Source organism: Loxodonta africana, chromosome 24 (assembly GCF_030014295.1).
Source record: "Loxodonta africana isolate mLoxAfr1 chromosome 24, mLoxAfr1.hap2, whole genome shotgun sequence".
In the NCBI taxonomy this organism is placed as follows: Eukaryota; Metazoa; Chordata; class Mammalia; order Proboscidea; family Elephantidae; genus Loxodonta; species Loxodonta africana.
In genome coordinates, this window is record NC_087365.1 from 30,800,130 (window position 1) to 30,825,734 (window position 25,605).

Consider the following 25,605-nt stretch of genomic DNA (forward strand, 5'->3'; position numbering starts at 1 on the left):
TTAATAATCACACACCAGTTATGAGTCCCTGGGTGGTGCGAGTGGTTAAGCATTTAACTACCAACCAACTGGTTGGATGTTTGAACTCACTCAGAGGTGTCACAGGAGAAAGGCCTGGCAATCTACTTCCAAAAGATCCCAGCCTTGAAAACCCTGTAGAGCAGCTCTCCTCTACACACACATGGGGTCACCATGAGTTGGACTCGACTCTCTGACGACTGGTTTTACCAGCTACGAATGCTCCGCCACACTCAAGCCTCAGGAGAAGTGTATTTATTTTTTGAAATCCAGCTCCAAGATAGCACTTGTCCAAGGCAGTGAGATGTTCCATGTCAATTATTATTGGCATTTCCTGCCTTCCTCCACTGATCCTAGTAGAAAGCCACGGTTTGGGAACCCAGGATGGACCTGGTCCTTATTCCGTGCCGATTAGCTTCATTTCCCTTGCTCTTCACACTCAGGTGTTGCTGAGGAACTCTTGCTGCTGCTCACTGGGCAGCTCTGGGAAGCCGAAAAAATGATCCTCACCATGGCTGGCTCCACCAACTACAGGCCCAGCCGTGGAGGCCTGTTCTGCTTATCCCAGGACCAGGGCCATGGCGGTGCCTCCGTAGTGGTTGCCTTCCATGCAGGCAACTCCATCCAACTACCTGCCACCTTGGGGTGCTTTATCAAACACCACTGGAATCAAATCCCCAGCTCCTCCCGTAGTTCTGGAGAGGATTCAACACCTCCCCGATGCCAGGACACCCCTCTCTCTTACCCTTGAAGCAAAAAATCCTCACTCCACTTCTCTTAAGACAATCCAATCTAACTGCCCTCCTTGTGCCTAGGCCTCCCTAACAAAGAACAAGGGAGAGGGAAGTGTTTTCTTCAGGGTAGCTCCTGAAACACACACACACACAAGGTTTTTAACTCCCCAGGGGAAAAGGGAGGCCAGGGTTCAGAGCACAAAGCTCTGGCTTCTCTTCCAATAACAGGCAGAAAAAATGATCTTTTCACTTTTTTTGCTGATGCCTACTCAAGCAGAATGGAAACAAAAAAAATAATCTGGTAATTGCTACATTAAATCCTGTATACATCATTCTGCTACAATATCCATTTAAAAAACAGTAAATACATTTATGTCGCAAATCTCATTAATACACAACAATCTTGGTTTTAAGGCAAGGCACGCCATCCTCACTAACTCTAGACAGCGAACAAAGACACCGCCTGACTCACAAAAGTATACTTTTCGATCTGCTCATTAATATTGGGAGCACAGACCAATGACCATCACAGCAGTGGATGATGTGACCGTCACTCATTCCTGTTAAGTGCCTTGCCTTATAATCTCAATATGCATTTTAGTAGCATTCTGAGGTTGTTGATTATCGAACATTTATACTGTTCCACAGACCCCTGGGTGCTGCAAACGGTTGTGCTCAGCTAGTAACCTAAACGTTGGCAGTTTGAAACCAACCAGCTGATCCACAGATGAAAGGCCTGGCAATTTGCTTCCACAAAGCTCACAGCTAAACACCTTTGAAGAAGTTCTACTCTGTTACCACATGGGGCCGTCATGAATTGGAATCAACTCAGGAGCAATGGGTTTTATAGTATCCCAGCATGAACCTGGTCCTGAAAGAAGTTTTCTTGTGAGACATTTCTGCGGTCTATTTTAAGCAAAAAATATATTCTAAAAAACCAAAGCCCACTGCAGTCGAGTCGATTCCAACTCATAGTGAAAAATTCTCATTAAATCAGTAAACTGGTTGGATATCCAATTTTGCCTGATTCTGTGGGATACAGAAAATAAATCGACCACGGCCTCTGTCTTCATGGAGATTACAGTTTATCATGAAATGCAGACTTTGAGCAAACATAATAGAGGTGTGGTGGGTGCTACAAAGAAGAAGTGCAGGATCAGTTGGCAGGGCCAGGGCTAGGGTGAAGCCAGGGAGGTGCCTAGATCAAAACATTCAAGAAGGCACTAGCATGACCCTGAGAACGAGTGCTTTTTTATATGGCATGCCCTAGGGTGCTCCATTCTTTGAGTCTTGATAGAAAGGAGAGCCCATTTCCCACTACAGAAAGCACTAATGTGAATATTCTCTAGTACCATCTTGGAAGTTAGCAGGCAGCTGAATGATCCAGGCTCAGTCAATTGGGTGCTCCAACAAAGGACTTCGAATCTTAAAGGAAAAAATCCAACACAGGGATGGTGGAGAAAGTACTCACATGGTGACAGCTGCAATGCCAAGAGTTCAAGTTCTATGATGGTATCAAGCACCAGGGAGACAATGCTGGTGGTGGGATTCTGGCAGGTTATTTCTGCTTCCCAGTCTCTCTTGGTTCTTTCAAACCCAATTGTCTAGACTTTCAGTCAATTCTATGAGCTGCATGTTATCTTTCCAAGAATTACCTTTTCTGTTTAGGTTGGTCTCTGAGGAATCCTAGCCATGACACACAAAATAAATTAAGGTATTTCATCATCATATATGTTGAGGGGATGTTGACACATTCAATAATGTAGCAACCCTTATAAGATTGGGTGTCAGAATGTGGGACAATCTGACCTGGTAGGGAGACTAAAGGATCAGCAGCAAAACTCAGGATAGAAGGCCTGGAGTATGAGAAAACGGTAAGGAGGTTGTTAATGAGGAATTGAACTGAGAGAGTAGCCCTGGAAACAGCGAGGAAAAGTAGTGTCTGTACAAAGACATTGGCAAGGAAAAATCAAGTGGGCTTGATGGCTTTCTCGAGATGGAATGTGAAGAGGAGGCCATTCAGTCTTGAGTCTCAGACATGGTGAAGCATGAGAACTTTGCAAGCGAGTCCTGTTTGAGTGGGAAGGTGATGCTCTTAGAGTTTAAATATCCATATATGTAGCAAATATTTATTGACTTCCTACTGTGTGCCAGGCACCAAGGATGGAACAGTGAGCATGACAGACAAGACCCTGCTGTCTTGAAATCCAAATTCTCCTGGGCAGAAGGGTAAGTAACAAATAAGTGAAGAAAATAATCACTGATTTTTGAAAAATGCTAAGAAAGAAGTTGTTGTTGTTAGTTGCCATATAGTCAATTCCAACTCACAGTAACCCCGTGTGCGCAGAGTAGAACTGCTCCATAGGATTTTAAAGCATATGACCTTTCAGGAGCAGATCGCCAAGCCTGTCTTCTGAGGTGCCTCTGGGTGGGTTTGAACCACTAATCTTCTGGCTAGTAGTCGAGCACTTAACCATTTGTGCCACTAAGGGACTCCAAGAAAGAGATTAGCAAAGTGATATGAAGGGCCTTTTTAAGTATGATAATCAAAGGTGACATTTAAATTAAGGCCTGGAGGATGGGACAAAAACAACCATACAAAGATCAGGGGAAAAGCCTTCTTAGGCAGGAGGAATGGCATGTGGCAAGCCCCTAAGGCAGGAAAGATCAAGCAACAGAGGTCAGAGTGACTGAGTGTAAGGAGGAAGAAGTGCACCCGAGGGGTAAGTGAGGCCAGGAAGGGCAGGAACTCACAGGACATAGCAAGGAGCCTGGGTTTTATTCTTAGTGAAACAGGAAGCCATTGTCACCAAGCAGTGACGGGATATAATTGACTTTTTGACTGCGGTATAAAGATATAATTAGAGAATTAAATGAGAAAGCTATTAGGAAACTACTGTAGAATTTCAGATGAGATATGACTGTGGCTCGAACTAGATGGAAAGAAGAGGATGGTTTTGAGACATACTGTGAAGGTGGAGCCATATGACTTACTGATAGATTGAATGAAGGAGTGAGGCCAAGTGAGAAATCAAGGATGGCTTCTAGGTTGGGAGCAACTAGATACATGGCACTATCATTTACTGAGAAGGGAACGAATGGAGCAGTAACAAGGCTTGGTGAAGTGAGGTTCCATTCTGGGTACATTAGGCATCCAAAAGGAAATAGCATTTAACAGGGCAGATACACCAGCCTAGAGGTTAGAGGAAGCTTGGGGATGGAGATATTAATTTGGGGATGATCCACGTATAGATGGTGTTTAAAGCATCTAGTGGGAAAGAATACAGAGAAAAAAGAGCTTAGGAACAGGCCCTAAAGATTGGGAAGAGAAGGAGGATCTAACTGGTATATCCTGTTCTCCCTGACTAACACACATACAAACACACACACACACACACACACGCCTTCCTTCCTTCCTTATTCACTTCTCTGTAATGAGCACTTGTGGCTCAATGGCTAAGCACTCGCCTGCTAACTGAAAGTTTGGCTGTTTGAACCCACCCAGTGGCTCCAGCTACTTCCATAAAGATTACAGCCAAGAAAACCTTATGGGCAGTTCTACTGTGTCACACAGGGTCACTATGAGTTGAAAATTGACTCAACAGCACAACAAGCCTAACTAGATGAAACTGCATAAGAGAAATAGGGCACAGCCGAGAATTATTTAATAGAACTGTGGCATCAAATGGTGTTGGGACTCAGGGTTGGGAGACAGTCATCAAGTCTGCAGAAGTTCACCCCGGGCTTCAAGTTGTGTTTGAGGCTTCAAGTCTGAAAGGCACATACTTTTGCTCCACACAGCACTTAGTCTCAACGTTGCATAATATGTGGAATACTTCACCATTTTTACACGTTGTTCTGCACCTGCCCTGCTTACGCCAACACTTCATGACTGCAAGCAAAAGGGAAGGAGGGAGAAGAGTCAGTCTTGAAATAAAGCAGTGGGCTGCAGAAGTGATAGGCCAAAGCCCATTCAAAAATAGAGTGGTAGAGGAGATAAAGAGATCTGTGGGGGAAGAAGTCCTCACAAGGTATCTTCCAGGATTAGGGTGGATTATGGACCACTATCCTTTCTCTTCCACCTTGACCCTCCAGTCACGACCCCCAAAGTCCTCCCCACTCAATGACCTGGGACTTACTGGGAGTCTTCTTCCCCTATCTGGCCAGATCCCTTGAGGCAGGTAAGACAGGATCCCCCAGGGTTTTATCTCCTCTATTTTTTTTTTTATACTATAAGTTATGTGCCCAGTATCAATTAGACACCTTTTCCCCTTGCCCCTTGGTGTCTTCTCAGACAATATCAATGACAGGGGATAGGAAGCTGAAATCTACCCATCTGGACATCTGCAAGTCTTCTAGGGCCTCTATGAAACTCCCAAGGATGTCACACTCCCTTTTCCACAACATCCAGGCATCCTTCACTGGTCTTAACCAGCCAAGGAATTAGGAACAGCTGCTCTCAGGAAGCTACAACCCAAGGTAGCCCAATTCTTAATTCAAGGTTGCGTGTGAGCACGGAATCAGAATCCTGAAATAATCAGAACTTTAGGAGCTATTTTCATGGAGACAACAATAAACCAAAATTAACACCCCCTCCAAGGAGAGGGGTGGGGTTGGGAAAACACTAAATGGACAGTAGATAAGTGGTAACTTTGGTGAAGGGTAAGACAGTGCACAATACTGGGGAAGCCAGCATAACTTGTCCCAGGCAAGGTCATGGAAGCTCCATAGACACATCCAGACTCCCTGAGGGACTGAATTACTGGGATGAGGGCTGTGGGGACCATGGTCTCGGGGAGCATCTAGCTCAATTAGTATAACACATTTTATAAAGAAAATGTTCTACTTTCTACTTTGGTGAGTAGCGTCTGGGTCTTAAAATCTTGTGAGCAGCTATCTAAGGCGTTACTCCACTTATCTCACCCCGTTGGGGAAGGGAGAAAGAAGAAAACCAAAGACACAAGGGAAAATTAGTCCAAAGGACTAATGGACCACAACTATCACAACCTCCACCAGCACAACTAGATGGTGCCCAGCTACCACCACTGACTGTTCTGACAGGGATCACGATACAGCACCCCAGACAGAGCTGGAGAAAAATTTAGAACAAAGGTATAACTCACAAAAACAGGCTAGACTTACTGGGTTGACAGACTGGAGAAACCCCAAGAATATGGCCCACGGATACACTTTTAGCTCAGTAATGAAGTCACTCCTGAGGTTCACCCTTCAGTCAAAGACTACACAGGCCCATAAAACAAAACGAGACTAAAGAGACACACCAGCCCAGGGACAAGGACTAGAAGGCAGGAGGGGACAGGAAAGCTGGTGATTGGGAACCCAAGGTCAAGAAGGGAGAGTGTTGACATGTCATGGGGTTGGTAAGCAATGTCACAAAATAATATGCGTACTAATTGTTTAATGAGAAGCGAGTTTGCTCTGTAAACCTTCATCTAAAGTACAATAAAAAAAGAAAAAAAAAATCCCCCCAAGGCATGCTTTTGGAAAAGCCCCTGTTTCCTCTATACCCCATGCCAAAGTTTCTTTCCCCCAACCCTTTTTCTAGGGCATCATGATCACCTTCTCCAGAATTGACCAGAGAGATAAGGTCAGAGTCAAATAGTGGGCACTGGAGAGGTCAGATGGTATCAGAGAACCCAAACTTCCCTTTGGCTAGAGAAACCAACCAAAGGCCTCAGTGAAATCTGCGAGGCCATTCTCCTGGCCCAAGCTGTCAGAGCCCCCAGAGTTCCCTGAACATGCATCAGGTTCCCTGACCCATACCCCTTGGGAGAGATCCTGGTTACCTGAGGTGACCTGGGCCAGGACTAGGGAAACAGTCAAAACCAGGAGAAGGAGCTTCATAAATGATAGGTCTTCAGGGATAGAAGGCTTCTAGGCTGGAGGGACAGGCAGAGACCTCCATTCTGGGCAGGCCAGACTCTAGTATTTATTGCCCCAAAGAACATGGCAGAGCCACAATCAGTGAACCAGAAAGGGAACAGTCATTTGAGGTCAGACAGACAGGCAAGTAATCAACCCCCACATCGAATAGCTGGCAGTTACCCCACCCTCTCCTGCACTTACAAAGGAAGCTGGAGGAAGGGGAAGGGAGGTTAACAAAGAGAATACACAGTCTTGCCTTTGAAGAGTTTTATAACACAGCTGGGGAGCCAATGGAAGAAAAATGTTTCTACTATTAATTCATTTCCGATTAATGAGGGGGAAAAAAGGGCAAATAAGATGGAAAAAGAGTACTGCTTATTATATATTCCTTGCGTTCTTTCCAGGAATAAAGAACTAAATCACTCTTAAGATATCCCACATGGTGGCAGTTCATCGTAGAAGCAGAGGGAAATGCCTGGCCATCACCCCTGGAAACTAGAATGTCAGGATTCATGGGGTGAGGTTAGCAGGAAAGCCACAGCCCTTACTTTTAACAAGCCACTTTTAAAGGGAACAAGCAGCATCCCTCCTAGATGGCAAATGAAAAGTCACTTACTACTACTAAGGTATCTCTCATAAGGCGATTGCATTGTTGACCCCAATTCTTCAACCCTACCTGAATCCACGTATTTGCCAAGGCATCATCCTAGAAGAAGTGTACCTCACTGCCCCTTCACTTTGGTCTTTGCCATGTGGCTTGCTCTGGCCAATAATATATGAGCATAAGTGACACTGTGCCAGTTCCGAGCCTGTGCCTTAAGAGGCGATGCATGTTTTCACTTGCCCTTTCGTGCTTCTGCCCACACCACACCACTGGTCCAAGGAAGATGAAAGACACATGGAGCAAGGCCACCCCAGGTGACTCACAGATCTGCAGTGAGAAACAGAGCTGCTCCAGCCACTGCAGTCCCAAGCAGAGCCATCTAGCCATGACCAGCCTAGAGTAGCCAAACTCCAGCTTACCCGCTAACACGTGAGTGGTAATAAAGGATTGCTACTTTAAGCCACTGAGTTTTGGGTTGGAATGTTACATAGTAATAGCTGACTAATACATAAGGCCAGATAAACAAACGACAGAGTCTATCATTTCAAAATGAGCAGAAATAAAGCCATACTGTTGTTATGACGGCCATAGAGTCAGCAGCTCATGAAGACCTCATGTATAACAGAGTAAAATGTCATCTTCATGTTCATTGGTATAAAGCCATATTAACAGAAGGACTATCTTCTTTCTTGAAATAAGACTGTTGTCTCCTAGAAAAATTAATGCTCTAAACCAGGAGTCATCAAACTTTTTCTATAAAGGCCCAGATAGTAACTATTTTAAGCTTTGTAGGCTACACAGCCTCTATCAGAACTACTCAACTCTGCCATTGTAGCACAAAAGCAGCCATAGGCAACATCTAAACAAATGGACTGGGCTGTGTTCCAATAAAACTTTATTTATAGACACAGAAATTTGAATCTCTTAGTATTTTCACATGTCACTAAATATTGTTCTTCTTTTGGTTTTTGTTTTTGTTTTTTTCCCCAAATATTTAAAAATGTGAAATCCATTCTTAGCTTATGGGCCATACAAAACCAGGGGGCAGTCTGGAACTAGACTGGCAAACATTAGAAAGTCAAATAATGTCAGCTTTCTATAACGTCAGGAAAATGAGGACAGAGGAATACTCATGCTCTACTGGCGGGAGTGGAGATCAAAGGGGATTGACTGTGAAATTCATGAAAGCTCAGGCTCCCCTTCTTGGGTGCCTGTGAGTGCTGGGAGCCCTAGAACATTCTAGATAAGGAAGAGGAAACCAGGTTGTAGTCAGGAAATATTAGCAAGCATTTCAGATAAGTTAGATAAAGAGATCTCAGAGTAAAGGACCTGAATTTCCAGGTCTCCAGTAATCTATTGTGATTTCTCATCTCATTCTAAATAACGTTCAAAATAAAAATTTGAATTGGTAATTTTGAGTTCTCCTTCTTAAAGAAGGCTCCAAAATTGTAAAAGTGTCAGGACCTGCAAAATCTGGACCTTCCTCTGAGATGGGTGCAGCCGTTCTGGGGAGGAATCTAGTGGCATATGATTTGATTAAGTTTAAGGATTTGCTCCGATGCAGAAAATTCCACTCCTGGATGCCTATCCCAAAGAAATCCCCACATATGTCTCTGAAGGGTTATGTGCAAAGATATACATTAAAGCATTGTTCCTGGTGGCAAGCAATTGAAGACAACCTGAATTCCATCACTGAGAGAGTTGAAAGGTCAAATGTGGTGGACACGCATTGTGGAGCATTATGTAGCAACATAGTCAACAGAACGAATTGTATGGGATGGTATGGTTACTTGTCAACTTGGCTGTGTCATGATTCTTAGTGGTTTGCCAGTTATGATGTAATTTGGCAGTTATATAATGATGTAATCAACATCATTATGAGATCTGCTATGAGCAGCAATCAGATGAAATAGAGTTTCTTTGGGGGTGTGGCCTGCCTCCAGTATATAAATGGATGTTTCATCAAGGTTCTTGCTCTGGACCCTGCATTCAACTCATCACCATCCAATCTCTGGTTCTTGGAACTTGAGCTAGCAGCCTACCTACCGACTTGGATTTTTCATCCTCCACAGCCTGTGAGCCAACAGCCTGCCATCTGACCTGTCAATCTTGGGTTGGTCAGCCCCTTCAGCTATGTGAGTCACAAGAAGCCTCCAGTCTGACACCTGATCCACAGTCTTGGAATTTTCCAACCTCTATGACCCTGTGAAACATTTTCTTGAGATAAATCTCTCTCTCTTTATATATATGTATATACAGAGAGAGAGAGCGCTGGTGGCTCAGTGGTTAAACGTTTGACTGCTAACAAAAAGGTTCGTAGTTTGAATCTTCCAACTGCTCCTTTGAAACCCTATGGGGGCAGTTCTACTCTGTACTATAAGGTCACTATGCATAAGAATTGCAATCAAGTCGATTTTGACTCTTAGCAACCCTAAAGGGTAGAGTAGAACTGTCCCATAGGGTTTCCAAGGAGCAGCTGGTGGATTCGAGCTGCTGACATTTTGGTTCACAGCTGAGGTCTTAACCAAAAACAAAACTATTGCTGTCAAGTTGATTCCGACTCATAGCAACGCTATAGGACAGAGTAGAACTGTCGCATAGGGTTCCCAGAGAGCTCCTGGTGGATTTGAACTGCTGACCTTTTGATTAGCAGGCATAGCTCTTAACCACTGGGCCACCAGGGTTTCATATACACACACACACACACACACACACACACACATGCTTCACTGGTTTTGGTTGTCTAGAGAACCCAGCCTAAGACTTTTGGTACCAGGAGTTCTACAGAAATGAAATTGTAAGGATGAGTTTTCTAAATTGGTTCTCAAGTCAGGTCAGCCTTAAAGATGTTGACTGCTCTGCTTCCAGTAGTAAAGAGGGCACTGCTAATCTTTGGTGTGAGATGGCAATAGAAATACACAAAATATCACCACCAATAAATCAAGTATTGGTGAGAGGCGAGGCTCTGGATGACTGCATGTTTGATACTTTTCTACAATTTTGTCAGAATGAGAAGTATAAGGAAGCTGGTTAGTTTGTCCTACTTTTGCTAGAGAAAGTGGTGAAAGAAAGAGAAGATCTCAGAGCTTCAGAGTCACAGCTCAAGCACCGCATAAAAGACTTGAAAGTTGCCGCTTGTGCCCTGAAAGAAAGCCTTATTTACTGTAGTAATGGAGCTGATATTGCAGAAAACCAAACCCAGAGCCTTATCGTAAAAGTGGCTGACTTACAATGCCAATTGAATTCCCAACTTCGAATGATGTCTGAAGTTAAAGTAAGGATATTGATTGGGAAGAAATGGGACCCTGAAACTTGGAATGGGGACATATGGGCAGATAATCAGGAAGCTGGGGACACTGAGTCCCTAAATTCCATTGGATCACTCTTGCTCAACAGAACCAGCCCTTTTACTCTTACTCACATCTGAAAAATTACTCCCCAGGAAACTCATTGTCTCTTCCACCCCGACCTGATGAGATTAACCCAACTCTGTCTGAAGAGCCTGGAATGGTGTATGGAGCATTGCCTGGGGCATTGCCTGCGGCAGATTACTTATAAGACATAGCTGAATGTAACCAAGAACCACCCCCACAACCCATTTTTTATTCTAGACCTATACTAGACTTAAGTTCCAACAAGCTCCAAAAGGTGAAGTACACAGTGTGACCCAGGAGGAGGTATGCTACACTTCAAAAGAACTGCTTGAGTTTTCTAATATGTACAAACAGAAACCTGGTGAATATGTGTGGGAATGGCTATTAAGTGTGTGGGGTAATGGTGCAAGGAACATAAAGTTGGATCATTCTGAGTTTATTGATATGAGCCAACTAAGCACAGATTCTTCATTCAGTGTTTCAGCTCAAGAGGTTAGGAAAGGATCTACTAGCATATTTGCTTGACTCACTGAAGCATGGATTACACAGTGTCCTACACCAAATCAAACTGAAGTAGCAGACCTGCCTTGGTATACTATAGAAGAAGGTTTCCAAAGGCTTAGGGAAATTGGCATGTTAGAGTGGATTTGTTAGGTTAGACCCATAGACCCGCACATGAGGTGCTCAGAGGACACAACTTTTATCACAATGGTGCAGAACAAATTTGTGAAGGGAGCCCCAGCACCCTTGAAGACTACTGTAAGTCAGATTTGACAGTGGCAACTGCCCTAACTGAATTAAGATACCTAATTACAATGGGCTAATTGGACCCCGTGGTGGTAGGGCCAAGTGGTGGCAGTCAATTGACAAAGCAAAGTGGGTGTGGTTACTGTAATGGACAGGGGAGTCAAAGCAGTAATCCGAATAGCCTGGCTTGTATGGACCTATGGCATTGGCTACTTAGTCATGGTGTCCCTGGGAGTGAAATAGATGGAAAATCTACTAAATATTTACTTGATTTGTACAAGCAGGAGAGTTCTAGGTCAAGTGAACAGCAGTCTAACTCAAATCACAAGAATAGAGAGTCATGGTCCCTCAATAAATTCCCAGACTTGAGCAAGTTTACAGAACCACAATCCCTTGAATGAAGGGGAGGCTGGATCCCCTTGAGACAGGACCCTATTACACTGCCAAAAAGATATACTGTTAATCTTTCCCCCAGCCTTCCCCAAAGGAATCTACAGCCTTTTACAAGAGTGACTGTTCATTGGGGAAAAGGAAATAATCAGACCTTTTGGGGATTCATGGATATTGGCTCTGAACTGACGCTAGTTCCAGGAGACCCAAACTGTCAGTGTGGCCCACCAGTCAGAGACGGTTTGTATGGAAGTCAGGTTATTAATGGAGTCTTAGTTCAGGTTCATCTCACAATTGGTCCAGTGTGTCCTCAAGCCCATCTCGTAGTGATTTCCCCAGCTCCAGAATGTGTAATTGGAATAAATACACTTGGCTACTGGCAGAACCCCCACATTGGGTCCCTGACAAGTGGGGTAAGGACTATTATGGTAGGAAAGGCCAAATGGAAGCCATTGTAACAGCCCCTATCTAGTAAAATAGTAAAACAAAAGCAATACCACATTCCTGGAGGGATTACAGAGATTATTACCATCTTCAAGGACTTGAAGTATGCAAGGGTGGTGATTCTCACCACATCCCCATTCAACTCACCTAATTGGCCTGTGCAAAAAACAGATGGATCTGGAATAATGGGAATGGATTATCAAAAACTTAACCAGGCAGTGACTCCAATTGCAGCCCTGTTCCAGAAGTAGTTTCACTGCTTGAGCAAATCAATACATCTCCTGGTACCTGGTGTGCAGCTATTGATTTGGCTAATGCCTTTTTTTCCATGCCTGCTTCAAAGGACCACCAGAAGCAACTTGCTTTCAGCTGGTAAGACCAGCAATACACCTTCATTGTTCTACCTCAGAGGTATATCAACTCTCTAGCCCTATGTCATAATCTAGACTTTAGGGAACTTGATCACCTTTCCCTTCCACAAGGCGTCACATTGGTCCATTACATTGATGACGTTTTGCTAATTGGACCTAGTAAGGAGGATGTGTTGATGACTCTAGACTTATTGGCAAAACATTTGCATGCTCAAAACCAAACCAAACCCAGTGCCGTTGAGTCAATTCTGACTCATAGCGACCCTATAAGACAGAGTAGAACTGCCCCATAGAGTTTCCAAGGAGCACTTGGTGGATTCGAACTGCTGACCCTTTGGTTAGCACCCATAGCATTTAACCACTGTGCCACCAGGGTTTTCATTTGCATGCTAGGGAGTGGGAAATTAATCCAAAACAAATTCAAGTACCTTCCATATTCTGTGAAATTTCTAAGGGTCCAGTAGTGTGGGGCATGTCAAGATATTCCCTCTAAAGTGAAGAATAAGCTATTTCATCTGGCCTCCCCTACAACTAAAAAGAAGACACGATGCCTCTTTGGATTTTGGGTGCAATATACCTCTCATTTGGGTGTGCTAGTCTGGCCTATTAATCAAGTGACTCGAAAAGCTTCTAATTTTGAGTGGGACTGAGAAGAAGAGAAGGCTCTGCAACAGGTTCAGGCTGCCATGAAAGCCACTCTGCCACTTGGGCCATGTGATCTGGCTGATCCAATGGTGCTTGAAGTGTCAGTGGCAGATAGAGATGCTGTTTGGAGTCTTTGGCGGGCCCCTGTAGGTGAATCACAGCACAGGCCCTTAGGACTTTGGAGCAAGCCCTGCCTTTCTGTACAGATAACTACTCTTCTTTTGAGAAACAGCTTTTGGCTTGTTACTGGGCCTTAGTAGAGACTGAGCAAGTGCTTATCCATGGGCCACCAAGTCACCATGCAGCCGGAGATGCCCATGATGAACAGGATGTTATCTGACCCACAGAGCCATGAAGTCAGACATGCACAAAAAGTGTTATATACAAGATCAGGCCCGACCTGAAGGCACAAGCAAGTTGCATGAAAAAGTGGCCCAAATACCCATAGTCTGTCACATTACCTCCCCTCTCCCAGTCTGCACCTATGGCCTTATGGGGAATTCCTTATGATCAGTTGACTGACAAAGGGAAAACTCTTGCCTAGTTTACAGATGGTTCTGCACAATATGCTGGCACCGCTCAAAAGTGGACATTGGCAGCACTACAATCCCTTTCTGGGACATCCCTGAAGGGCAGTAGTGAAGGGAAATCCTTCCAAAGGGCAGAACTTCAAGCAGTGCACCTGGCTGTTCACTTTGATTGGAAGTAGAAATGGCCAGATGTGTGATTATATACTCATTCACGGGCTCTGGCCAATAGCTTGGCTGGATGGTCAGGGACTTGGAAGGATCATGATTGGAAAATTGGTGACAAGAAGGTATGGGGAAGAGGTATTTGGATAGACCTCTCTGAACGGGCCAAAGAAGTGAAGATACTTGTGTCTCATATGAATGCTCACCAAAGGGTGACTTCAGCAGAGGAGGATTCTAACAGTAAAGTGGATAGGATACACGTTCTGTGGAAACCAGTCATCCTCTTCCCTCAGCTACTTCCACCTTTGCCCAGTGGACTCATGAATAAAGTGGCCATGGTGACCGGGATGGAGGTTATGCATGGGCTCAGCAGTATAGACTTCCACTCACCAAGGTCAACTTGGCTACAGCCACTGCTGAGTGCCCAATCTGCCAGAAGCAAAGACCAATGCTGAGTCCCCAATATGGCACCATTCCTGGAGGTGACCATCCAGGAGCCTGGTGATAGTGTTTTGTTCTTACTGGAATAGACACCCTGGATATGGATTTGCCTTCCCTGAACCCAGTGCTTCTACCAAAAGTACCATCCATGGACTTACAGAATGCCTTATCTACTGTCATGGCATCACCTCAGATCAAGGGACTCCCTTCACAGCAAATGAAGTGCAACATTGGGCCCGTGCTCATGGAATTCACTGGTCTTACTATGCTCCCCATCATCCTGAAGCAGCTGGCTTGATAGAACCATGGAATGGCCTTCTAAAGACACAGTTATGCCACCAGCTAAGTGCCAATACCATACAAAAAAAATACAAGATTGGGGCAATATTCTCCAGGAGGTTGTATATGCTCTAAACCAGCATCCAGTATGTGGTGCTTTTTGTCCCATAGCAAGGATTCATGGGTCTAGGAATGAAGGTGTGGAAATGAGAGTGGCACCACTCACTATTACCCCTAGTGACCCACTCACAGAATTTTTGCTTCCTGTCCCCACAACCCTATGCTCTGTGGGCCTAGAGAGAGGTCTTAGTTCCAAAGGGAAGAATGTTCCCACCTGGAGACACATCACTGATTCCATTGAACTGGAAGCTAAGAATGCCACCTGGCCACTTTGAGCCCCTTATGCCTCTGGATGGAGCCCTGGTGGCACAGTGGTTAAGAACTCAGCTACAAACCAACAAGGTGACAGTTCAAATCCACCAGCTGCTCCTTGGAAACCCTATGGAGCTGTTCTACTCTGTCCTATAGGGCCGCTATGAGTTGAAATAGGCTCGATGGCAATGGGTTTGTTTTTGTTTGTTTGGTTCGTTGGTTGGTTTTACGCCTCTGGATCAACAGGCAAAGAAGGTAGTTACCATATTGGCTGCTGTGATTGATCCTGATTACCAAGAGGAAATTGGATTGATATTACATAATAGAGGTAAAGAAGAGTAAGTCTGGAACATCGGAGATATCTTAGTACTACCATGCTCTATTATTAAAGACAATGAAAAACTACAGCAACCCAATTCTGACATAGCTACTAATGGCCCAGACCCTTCAGGAATGAAAGCTTGGCTAGCCCCACAGGCAGAGAACCACGACCAGCTAAAGTGCTTGCTGAGGGCAAAGGGAATATGGAAAGGATGGTAGAAGAAGATAGTTCTAAATACCAGCCATGACCACATGACCAGTTGCAGAAATGATAATTGTAATTGTTATGAGTATTTCTTCCCTGTATGTATACATCAAATATTTTTGTTTTCCTGACTTATAAAATAGAAGATGTAAACGAGGCTAGTGCTTTTTCAATTGTACGTGTGTTAGTTGTATCACGGTACATGCATGTATGACTTTATAATTGTTATGGATTGAATTGTGTCTTCCAAAAATGTGTGTCAGTTTGGCTAGGCCATGGTTTCCAGTACTGTGTGTTTCTCCACCATTTTGTAATCTGATGTGATTATCCTATGTGTTATAAATCCTAACCTCTATGATGTTAATGAGGCAGGATTAGAGCCAGTTCTGTTAATGAGGCAGGACTCAGTCTACGGGATTAAGTTGTATCTTCAGTCACTCTCTTTTGAGATATAAAAGACATAATCGAGCAGAGAGGAGAGAGGCCTCATTACCACCAAGTACGAAGAGCCAGGAGTAGAACACGTCCTCTGGACCAGAGTTCTGTGCTCTGAGAAGCTCTTAGACCAGGGGTAGATACTTCCCCCAGAGCTGACAGAGAGAGAAAGCCTTCCCCTGGAGCTGACGCCCTGAATTTGTACTTCTAACCTCCTAAACTGTGAGAGAATAAATTTCTGTTTGTTAAAGCCATCTATTTGTGGCATTTCTGTTATAGGAGTACTAGATAACTAGGACAATTGTCTTTGTTTAGATATTATGTATGGTTTAAGGAAATGTGTACAAGTGCCACGGTGACAAGAGGTGGACTGTGGTGGTTATATATAAGGTCCTGGTGGCGCAGTGGTTAAAAAGCTTGGCTCCTTACCAAAAGGTCGGCAGTTCAAATCCACCAGCCACTCCTTGGAAACCCTATGGGGCAGCTCTACTCTGTCCTGTAGGATTGTTATGAGTAAAAATCAACTCAATGGCAACGGGTTTCATTTGGTTTACGTATATGTATGTGTGTGTATGAGAAAACCCTGGTGGCTCAGTGGTTAAGTGCTACGGCTGCTAACCAAGAGGTTGGCAGTTCAAATCCGCCAGGTGCTCCTTGGAAACTCTATGCGGCAGCTCTACTCTATTCTATAGGGTCGCTATGAGTTGGAATCGACTTGAAGGCAGTGGGTTTTTTTTTTTTTTTTTTTTTGGTTTGGTGTGTGTGTGTGTGTTGTTGTTGTTGTTGTTAGGTTCCGTCGAGTCGGTTCTGAACAAAACACTGCCTGGTTCTGCGCCACCCTCACAATCGTTGTTATGCGTGAGCCCATTGTTGCAGCCACTGTATCAATCCATCATGTATATACACTTCACTGGTTTTGCTTCTCTAGAGAACCCAGCCTAAGACAGTGTACACAAAGAAATATGAACAGGTAGCAAATATTAAGTATGAGTGTAATAAAAAAAGAAAAAAATATGATTGTAATGGTATCACCTTTTTGGAAAACAATTTCATATAAAGTTAAACCCACACTTACCATATGCTCCAGCAATTCCACCCCTAGGTACTTATCCAAGATAAAGGAAGCTATACGCCCACACCAAAACTTATAAGTGAATTTTTGTAGCAGCTTTATCCATCACAAGAGAAAACGCCCTAAATATCCATCAAATAGTAAACAGAGCAATTGAGTTTTATCAATGTAATAGGATACTACTCAGTAATAAAGAAGAATTACCTACTGCCACACAGTTACTGGCTACTGCTACCAGCCCAAATAAGCCTTGGAGATTTTCTGGCTTTCTATGACATTCCAACTCTTGACTCCTGATGCTACATGTAATTAGCAACGGCAATGGATACGCTGTCTCTTTCTTCAGGTCTGTTGGGATGCTGTTTGACCATCTATCACCGAGGACAGTGTAGGGTAATAGAAAGAACATAAGATTTGCAGCCAGATGAATCTGGGTTCAAATTCCCACTTTGCTGCTTATTAGCCATGTGACTTTGAACAAGCCAATTAATGTTTTTTTTTTAAAACCTCAATTTTGTCATCTCTAATATGGAAATATGTTTTTTTTTAATATGGAAATGGAGCCTGAGTGGTGCAAATGGTTAAGCCCTTGACAGCTAACTGAAAGGCTGGTTTTTATGTACAGGGTACTCCATTGAACATCAGGAACACACCCAGTGGCATCTTAGAAAAAAGGCCTGGCAATCTTCTGAGAAGTTACAGCTCGTGAAAACCCTATGGAGCACAGTTCTACTCTGAAACACATGGGGTCACCATGTTTTTTTAGTTTTTTTTTTTTTTTAATATGGAAATAATAATACTAACCTCAGGGGTTTGCTGTGAAAATCAGATGAGGTAATATTTGTAAGGCACATAGAATAGTGCGTGGTGTTCAGGAGGCCCTGGTAATTGTTGGCTATTCTTATTTGCTATGAATTCTCACCTCCCTAAAGGCTCTTGGAGCCCTGGACTCTGTTGGCCTTTTCCCTCCCCGGAGCTCTCCTGGCTCTCCTTCCTTGTCCTTTGCACGTAGTCAACTTCAACAACAGGGACATTAGGATTGTGAGTGGCTCAGAGACCTCTCTGCTCACTGTGCTTTTGCAAATCCAGCCTGACAATTTCAAAAGCTTGAGTTTCAAGTCTAAAATCCATGGTGTTTACACAGAATCTAGGCTCGAGGACAGACCTCTCCTCTGTGTCTGGAATGCGCGCTATGTAACTCTGTTTGCACTCTGGCAAAAGATAATAAGGAAGACTCATCTTTTTATCAGAGCATGTTTCCACATTTATCCTTGTTCCTCCCTCTCCTTGGGCCTCCCAAGATCTCTTCACTGGCTTCTTGTCTTTACCATTGCTTAACATTTCCAGAAGTTTCTCTCTTCCTCAGTGCTTCGTTTCATCATTTTCTTTCCCAGGAACCAGCCACTGCTCTCTCCAACAACAGATTACGTCTTCATCCCTCCTAGAAAGTCCTTCTGTAACTTCTCCCCTATCCAAAATAACCCAGATCTCTTAAACTTGTTGTAATTTTCCTCAGTTTCAACTTGAAATTCCTTATCAGCAATTGATGGCCCATTCCGCAGTCGCCCCCTGGCCTTGTTCTGACTGATAATATTGAGCTTTTCTATCATCTCCATTCACAGATGAAGCCTATTTGATTCCTGTGTATTCCATCTGGCAAGGTCTACATGTATAGTCACCTTTTATGTTGGTGAAAAAAGGTATTTGCAATGAATAAGTCATCGGTCTTGCAAAATTCTGTCATGCGGTCTCCGGCATCGTTTCTATCGCCAAGGCCATATTTTCCAACTACCGATCCTTCTTTGTTTCCAACTTTTGCATTCTAATCACCAGTAATTATCAGTGCATCCTGATTGCATGTTCGATCAATTTCAGACTGCAGAAATTGGTAAAAATTCTTCAATTTCTTCATCTTTGGCCTTAGTGGTTGCTGTGCAAATTGAATAATAGTAATGCTAACTGGTCTTCCCTGTAGGTGTATGAGTATTATCCTATCACTGACAATGTTGTATATCAGGATAGATCTTGGAAAGTTCTTTTTAACAATGAATGCAACACCATTCCTCTTCAATTTGTCATTTCCAGCATAGTAGACCATATAATTGTCCGATTCAAAACGGCCAATACCAGTCCATGTCAGCTCACTAATGCTATTGATGTTTATGCGTTCCATTTCATTTTTGATGATTTCCAATTTTCCTAAATTCATACTTGGTACATTCCATGTTCTGATTATTAATGGATGTTTGCACCAGTTTCTTCTCATTTTGAGTCATGTCACATCAACAAATGAAGGTCACAAAAGCTTGACTCCATCCACGTCATTAAGGTTGATCCTACTTTGAGGCGGCAGCTCTTCCCCAGTTGTCTTTTGAGTACCTTCCAACCTGAGAGGCTCATCTTCTAGCACTAAATCAGACAGTGTTCCACTGCTATTCATAAGATTTTCACTAGCTAATTCTTTTCAGAAGTAGAACGCCCGGTCTTTTTTCCTAGTCTGTCTTAGTCTGGAAGCTCAGCTGAAATTTGTCCACCATGGGTGCCTGTCTTAGTTATTTAGTGCTGCTATAACAGAAATACCACAAGTGGATAGCTTTAACAAAGAGAAGTTTATTTTCTCACAGTAAAGTAGGCTAAAAGTCCAAATTCACGGTGTCAGCTCCAGAGGAAGGCTTTCTCTCTCTGTCGGCCTTCTCATCAGTCTTCCCCCAGACTAGGAGCTTCTCCGTGCAGGGACTCTGCATCCAAACGATATGCTCTGCTCCCAGCACTGCTTTCTTTGTTGTATGAGGTCTCTCATCTCTCTGCTCATTTCTCTTTTATATCTCAAGAGATTGCCTTAAAACACAATCCAATCTTGTATATTGAGTCCTGCCTCACTAACACAACTGCACCCATCCTCCTTCATTAATATCATAGAGGCAGGATTTACAACATATAAGGAAATCCCACAATACCGGGAATCACAGCCCAGGCAAATTGATACACACTTTTTTGGGGGGACATAATTCAATCTGGTCACTACATAGCGTCCAGCATCACAGCAACACAAACTGCAGAGGCTGACATATCCCATGAATGGCAGGTAAGCTGTTAGCTCAAGTCCCAAGACCCAGAGGTCAGATGAACAGGAGCCAGGTGCGGGATCCAGAGTGAGCAAAAGCCCACGAGCTTTGCCAGAAAGTCCACCTATATTGGATGCAGGCCACACCCCCAAGGAAACTCCCTTTCAACTGACTGGCAACTTACAGCAGATCCCATCATGGAGGTGATCACATTATATCAGATCTCATCATGGAAGTGATTACATCATTATATGACCACCAAACTACATCATAACTGTCAAACCACTGAGAATCATGGCCCAGCCAAGTTGACACACAACATTAATGATCACACCCTTACTTTCTTCTTCTTAAAGCAGGAAGACTGATCTCAATCAAACACTCCAAAATAAGTGTTTTAAGAAGGATAAAGTGGAAAAAAAAAAAAAAAAAGGATAAAGCCCAGTAGCTTATCTTTACAAGATTCCCTCCAAAATAGGATATAAACCAAACAAAATCGATTGCCATCGAGGTGATTCCAACTCATAGCAACCCTATAGAACAGAGTGGAACTGTCCCATAGGGTTTCCAAGGCTGTGAATCTTTACAGAAGCAACCTGTCATATCTTTCTCCTGCAGAGTGGCTGGTTAGTTCGAACTGCTAACCTTACGGTTAGCAGCCAAGCGCTTAACCTTTGTGTCACCAGGACTACTTTAAAATAGATATACTTGGGTTCAAAGACTGAGGGGTAATGTATGTGGTCTTTCACTTTGAATCCATATGAATAACTAGAAATCAAAGAAAGATCATTGTGCCTAAGGCAGGATACTGTCGTGGTTAAGAGCATAGATGCTAAGTTAGACATATCGGGGTTGTATCCTAGGTCTGTTATCTATTAATTGGGTGACTTTAAATAAATCACTTAACTTCTCTGAAACTCTGTTTTCCCATCTATAAAGTGGTTTGTTTAGGTCAAGTTTCCCTAGAAGCAGAGTCTGAAACAGGAATTGGAATGCATATAATTTCTTGAAGGAGTGTAATGTAGCATAAGGAATCGTCTAACTTCATGAGGGGTAAGAATCCAGATCAGCATAAGCTGGTTCCAGTGAGGTAGAGGTCAGACATATCTCCACTGTCCAACTTCCTCACCATTTCTGACACCAGTCATTCCCCCCTCAGCACTCTCTATTTCTCTGCTGGGTTCTACAACTCATTGCAATAACCACACAAAACTCACAGACCATACTCACAGTTATGTGGTTTATTAAAGAAGTAACAGGATACAACTTGGGATCAGGATCATTGGGAAAATCAGGAACAACTTGAAACCGGGATCAGGAAATACATAAGCAAGGTCTTGAAGCCTCCCCTGAAGAGAGAGTGCACCCCTCCCTTCTTCAGTGCAGGACAGCTTCCAACCAGGACTGCTCTCTCAGCTGCTCTCTGCCACTCTAGCAGCCCTCGAGAAGGGGAAAGCTGCGAGCCCTAGCAGCAACACTTCCAGCAGTTGGGGGTGGGTGCCCCCACCCACACAACGGTCTGGACAGAGCACCAACAGCATCCACTGATGATGATAATAATGTTGATAACGACAACAATAGTATCTACGGCCAGTTGCGTGAAGTATGTAAAGTACTTGACACAGAGTCTGATACGAATGTTGGTATTGGTGTTGACATTAAGGATAAGCATTATCCTCGTTTTTCTCTTCAGTCTCACCTGGCTCTTGAGCACCATTTCCAAATCTTCACTTCACTGTCGTTTCATTTGCCCTTTCTGGTCCTAAAAGCTGTTTCCTGATAAGACAGACCATTCTCATTGCATAGCTTGGTAAAGGCCCCAATTTTTTTTTTTTTAAAAAAAACTAACAACTTTAAGCTCACTCTAAATCCCTTGAATCCCTGCAGAAATTTTAAAGGAACCGTCCTCCAAAACTGGCAACCATATCTACCCAAGGATGCCCAAAAGATTATGCTGTTAGCCTTAACAGCTTACAGATCTACCTCAATAAAAATAAATGCTTGTTATTGTAAGCCACTGAGCTTTGGGGTGGTTTCTATGCAGCAAAAGCTGCCTTACTCTCTGATGCATTTTAGATCTCAAATTAGAAGCCTTGTCTTTAAATAAAAGACCTTGGAATTAGATGAAAAAAATTTGTGAACACATGTACGTGTGTATCTTTTAAGTTAAAAGTTATTATTACTGTTGTACTAACCAAACAGGTACAAGTCCTGACTTCACTGGATTAAAGACTCTAACACAGTAACTGGAGTGGCCTTTCACACCCCATCCCCACCACTTCCTTTTACCTTATGACTTCAAGCAGTCAGTAGGCATTCTGGGAAGAAATGTTGAAGTAGGGAAAAAAAAAAATACATTAAGTTTAAAGAGCCTGGGCTGACAGAACTCTGGCATAAAGAATTTCTGATCAGTCATAACTCAGCTTTGGGAAGCCTCATATCCCATGATGGAGGGCAGAGAGGAGAATCAGAAAGGAAGCAAAGAGGGACTCCCAGCCCTACCCTTCAGGGCTGGTGCTAAGTGGTGGATGATAGAACCCCAAGATTTCAAGAGATCTCAGAGCAGAGAAGGCTTGTTCCTCCTTTCATAGAAGTACATTCTCCGCCCCACCCCCGCATTCCATTTTGCAACTACAGCAGGAGAGTGGCGTAATAGCTGCGAGATGTGTCTTTAAGACAGGCCTGAAACTGCCACCCAGCAAAACACAGGAGCAGGAGACTTCATCATGTCCAGAAGTAGTCACAGAAATTAGTTAAGGAAAGAGAGATTTGATAGGGCACTATAGTTTTTAAAAAAAAAAAAATGAAAACGAGGGCTAATGCAGCTGAGAAGCGCATGGACCAGCAACAAAAGTCCACATGACAGTAAAGAAATGAGGCTGTTTCAGTGGCTACCAACAGGGACAGGTCAGATGTCTATGTATAACAACATGGCAAATTGTTATCCTTGAGAAATTTAGAAACGCTCCAGGGGAAGAGATCCAGATTTGATGGAGATCAGGTTGCCACTACCTGGAGGAGTGAAGGTTCATGAGAGACACTGATTGTTATAGAAGAACAAAGTTATACTTTCTGCACAGCTGAACAGAGAATTAGGGGTACAGCCCTCATGGGGAAGGCATGCATAGTAGGCAGGAAACAGGTATGTAGGGACGTGACACCAATTGAGAGCAAACCCAAACCTGTTGCCCATGGGATTGATTCAGACTCATGGTGACCCCATGTGTTATAGGGTAGAGCTGCTCCATAGGGTTTTCTTGGTTGTAAACTACAGAAGCAGATTGTCAGGCTTTTGTTCCACAGCCCCACTGGGTGGATTAAAATCACCAGTCTTCAGGTTAGCAGCCAATTGCAAACCACTTGCACCACCCAGGGACCTCATATTGAACACAGGAGAAATAACTTGTTTTACACATTTAACTTTAAGATACAGCTTTCTTTTCCATCTTCCTCTTGAGGACGGCAACAGGCAGACTTACACATTCTGAGAGAGATTGTGGAGGCTTCCTCCTTAGAAATATGACCAGTCCAAGAGAAAAAACCTGAAGACACAGACACTGTGTGCCCTCTGATAAAATAAGCCAGCCAGTGGTGGATCTCTCCAAAATACAACTATACAACCCAAGACCACTAACCAGATGAAGAAAGCTTCTAACATAAAAAGAGCAAAGAGAAAAAAGCAGTTGGAAGGAAACAGATTGTGCAGGAAGTAATATCCTCTAAAAAGATCATTAAAATCCTAGGAAGAATTAGAGAGGCCCCTAAAACTATGAAACAAGAACAAAATGCTATTTTAAAAAGAAAAATCTAGGACTGAGAAAAAAAAAAACTTGGGAATTAAAAATAAAAAAGAGAGCTTTAGAAATTAGAGTAAAAAGTCAAAGAGATAAAAACAGCAGAGAAAAATATGAGAAAATCAGTCAGGGAGTCCAACTTTTGAATAATAAGAATTCCAGAAATAGAAAACGGAAAAAACAAAGGTCAAGAAATTATAAAAGAAGTGAGTCAATAAAAAAAAATCCTAGAACTGAAGGACATGAGTTTCCAGATTGATAAAATAGTCCTACATGATTATTTTATACATAGGTGGTGCAAACAATTATGTGCTCAGTTGCAAACCAAAAGATTGACAGTTCAAGTCTACCTAGAAGCACCTCAGAAGAAAGGCCTGGCAATCTGCTTCTGAAAAACCAGCCATTGAAAGCCCTATGGAGCACAGTTTCATGAAAACTGGTACTGGTACATTTTAGGCACATCTTCATGAAGGTTCAGAACCCTAGAGACAAAGAGAAAGTCTCAACAGCTTTCAGAGAGAAAGAATAGATCACATACAAAGAGACGAGAGTCAGAAGGGCTTCGTATTTCTCCACAGCGACATGAGAAGTTGAAAGACAATGAAATTAAGCGTTCAAAATTTTTGAGGAAAAATCATTTCCAATATGGAATGATATAACTTACCAACGTACTAATCAAGTGCGAGAATAGTACATTTTCAGGAAGCTACCAGGGGGTGCTCTCACAGAATAAAGGAGTAAATCAAGAAAGAAGACCCAGGGTCCAGGAAACAAGACATCTATCTCAAGAGAAAATCAAAGCGAACCCCCAGGATGATGTGAATAGACGTCCAAAGAGGTCACTGGGTGTGGTGGCAACCAGTTCAGAGTGGAGCAGGTCCAAATGCCCAGGGAGGGAGGTCTCCAGGAACATAAAATTGACAAAATACCTAACGATTCTGAACATACTCAAAAGAGATGAAATACCTCTTCCATAGTGGGAATTCAGTGGATAATACCTAAAACTGCAAAATTAAGAAGTGGTACTGCAAGCCTGCAGACATGGAAGTAAATCCAAAGCAACAGCCAAAAGACGTGAAAGTGATTTCCTTTGGAAAGCAAGAAATAAAGAAAGGGAAGCAGGTGACTCCTGTATTTTACTGTAAGCATATAAGGCTCTTATTCAAATTTGATTCTTAGAACTATGTGGAGTTCTACTCTGTCCCGTATAGTCACTACGAGTAGGAATTCGACTTGACATCAGTGAGTTTTTTTGGGTACTGATAAATAGAGTGGAAATTCTCTTAAATAAACACATACCACATCAGCTCTTTGGAAACTGTGGGGCAATTCTACTCTGTCCTATAGGGTCGCTATGAGTCGGAATCGACTCGGACATCAGTTTAGTTGAGCATTTATAAGAGCATTTATAAAATTTATAAAGTTATTTCAGTATTTTTAGGATTCAAGTTGTAGATCAGTTATTTAACTGTGGAAACTGTGTTATAAACGGTGGTAACATGCCAGGAATAGTTCACAACGGCCTGCTTAACCCATTAACTCACTCATCATCAAGGCATTAATGCTTCTGGATCCGGAGCCATGGTGGCACAGTGGTTAAGAGCTCAGCTGCTAACCAAAAGTTTAGCCGTTGGAATCCACCAGCCCCTCCTTAGTAACCCTATGGGGCAGTTCTACTGTGTCCTGTAGGGTTACTGTGATCCTGGCAGTAGGTAG

At 43.2% G+C, this 25,605-nt stretch overlaps 1 protein-coding gene across 1 annotated transcript; it reads right to left on the bottom strand.

Moving 5' to 3' along the window:
• Positions 1 to 4,420: 4,420 nt before the first annotated feature.
• Positions 4,421 to 6,617, bottom strand: DEFB121 (defensin beta 121). The gene is made up of 2 exons (XM_023549884.2): positions 6,560 to 6,617; positions 4,421 to 4,644 (listed from the first exon to the last, which is right to left on the bottom strand). The coding sequence occupies exons 1-2, from the start codon at positions 6,615 to 6,617 to the stop codon at positions 4,499 to 4,501; spliced, it is 204 nt and encodes a 67-aa protein (XP_023405652.1). The 3' UTR covers positions 4,421 to 4,498.
• Positions 6,618 to 25,605: the final 18,988 nt, after the last annotated feature.

Excerpts from the sequence above, each read along its gene's own strand:
- DEFB121 (XM_023549884.2), bottom strand. The coding sequence starts at position 6,617 with ATGAAGCTCCTTCTCCTGGTTTTGACTGTTTCCCTAGTCCTGGCCCAG. Across the intron at positions 4,645-6,559 it reads CCTGGCCCAGGTCACCTCAG|TCATGAAGTGTTGGCGTAAG; the intron begins GTAACCAGGATC and ends TTTTGCTTGCAG.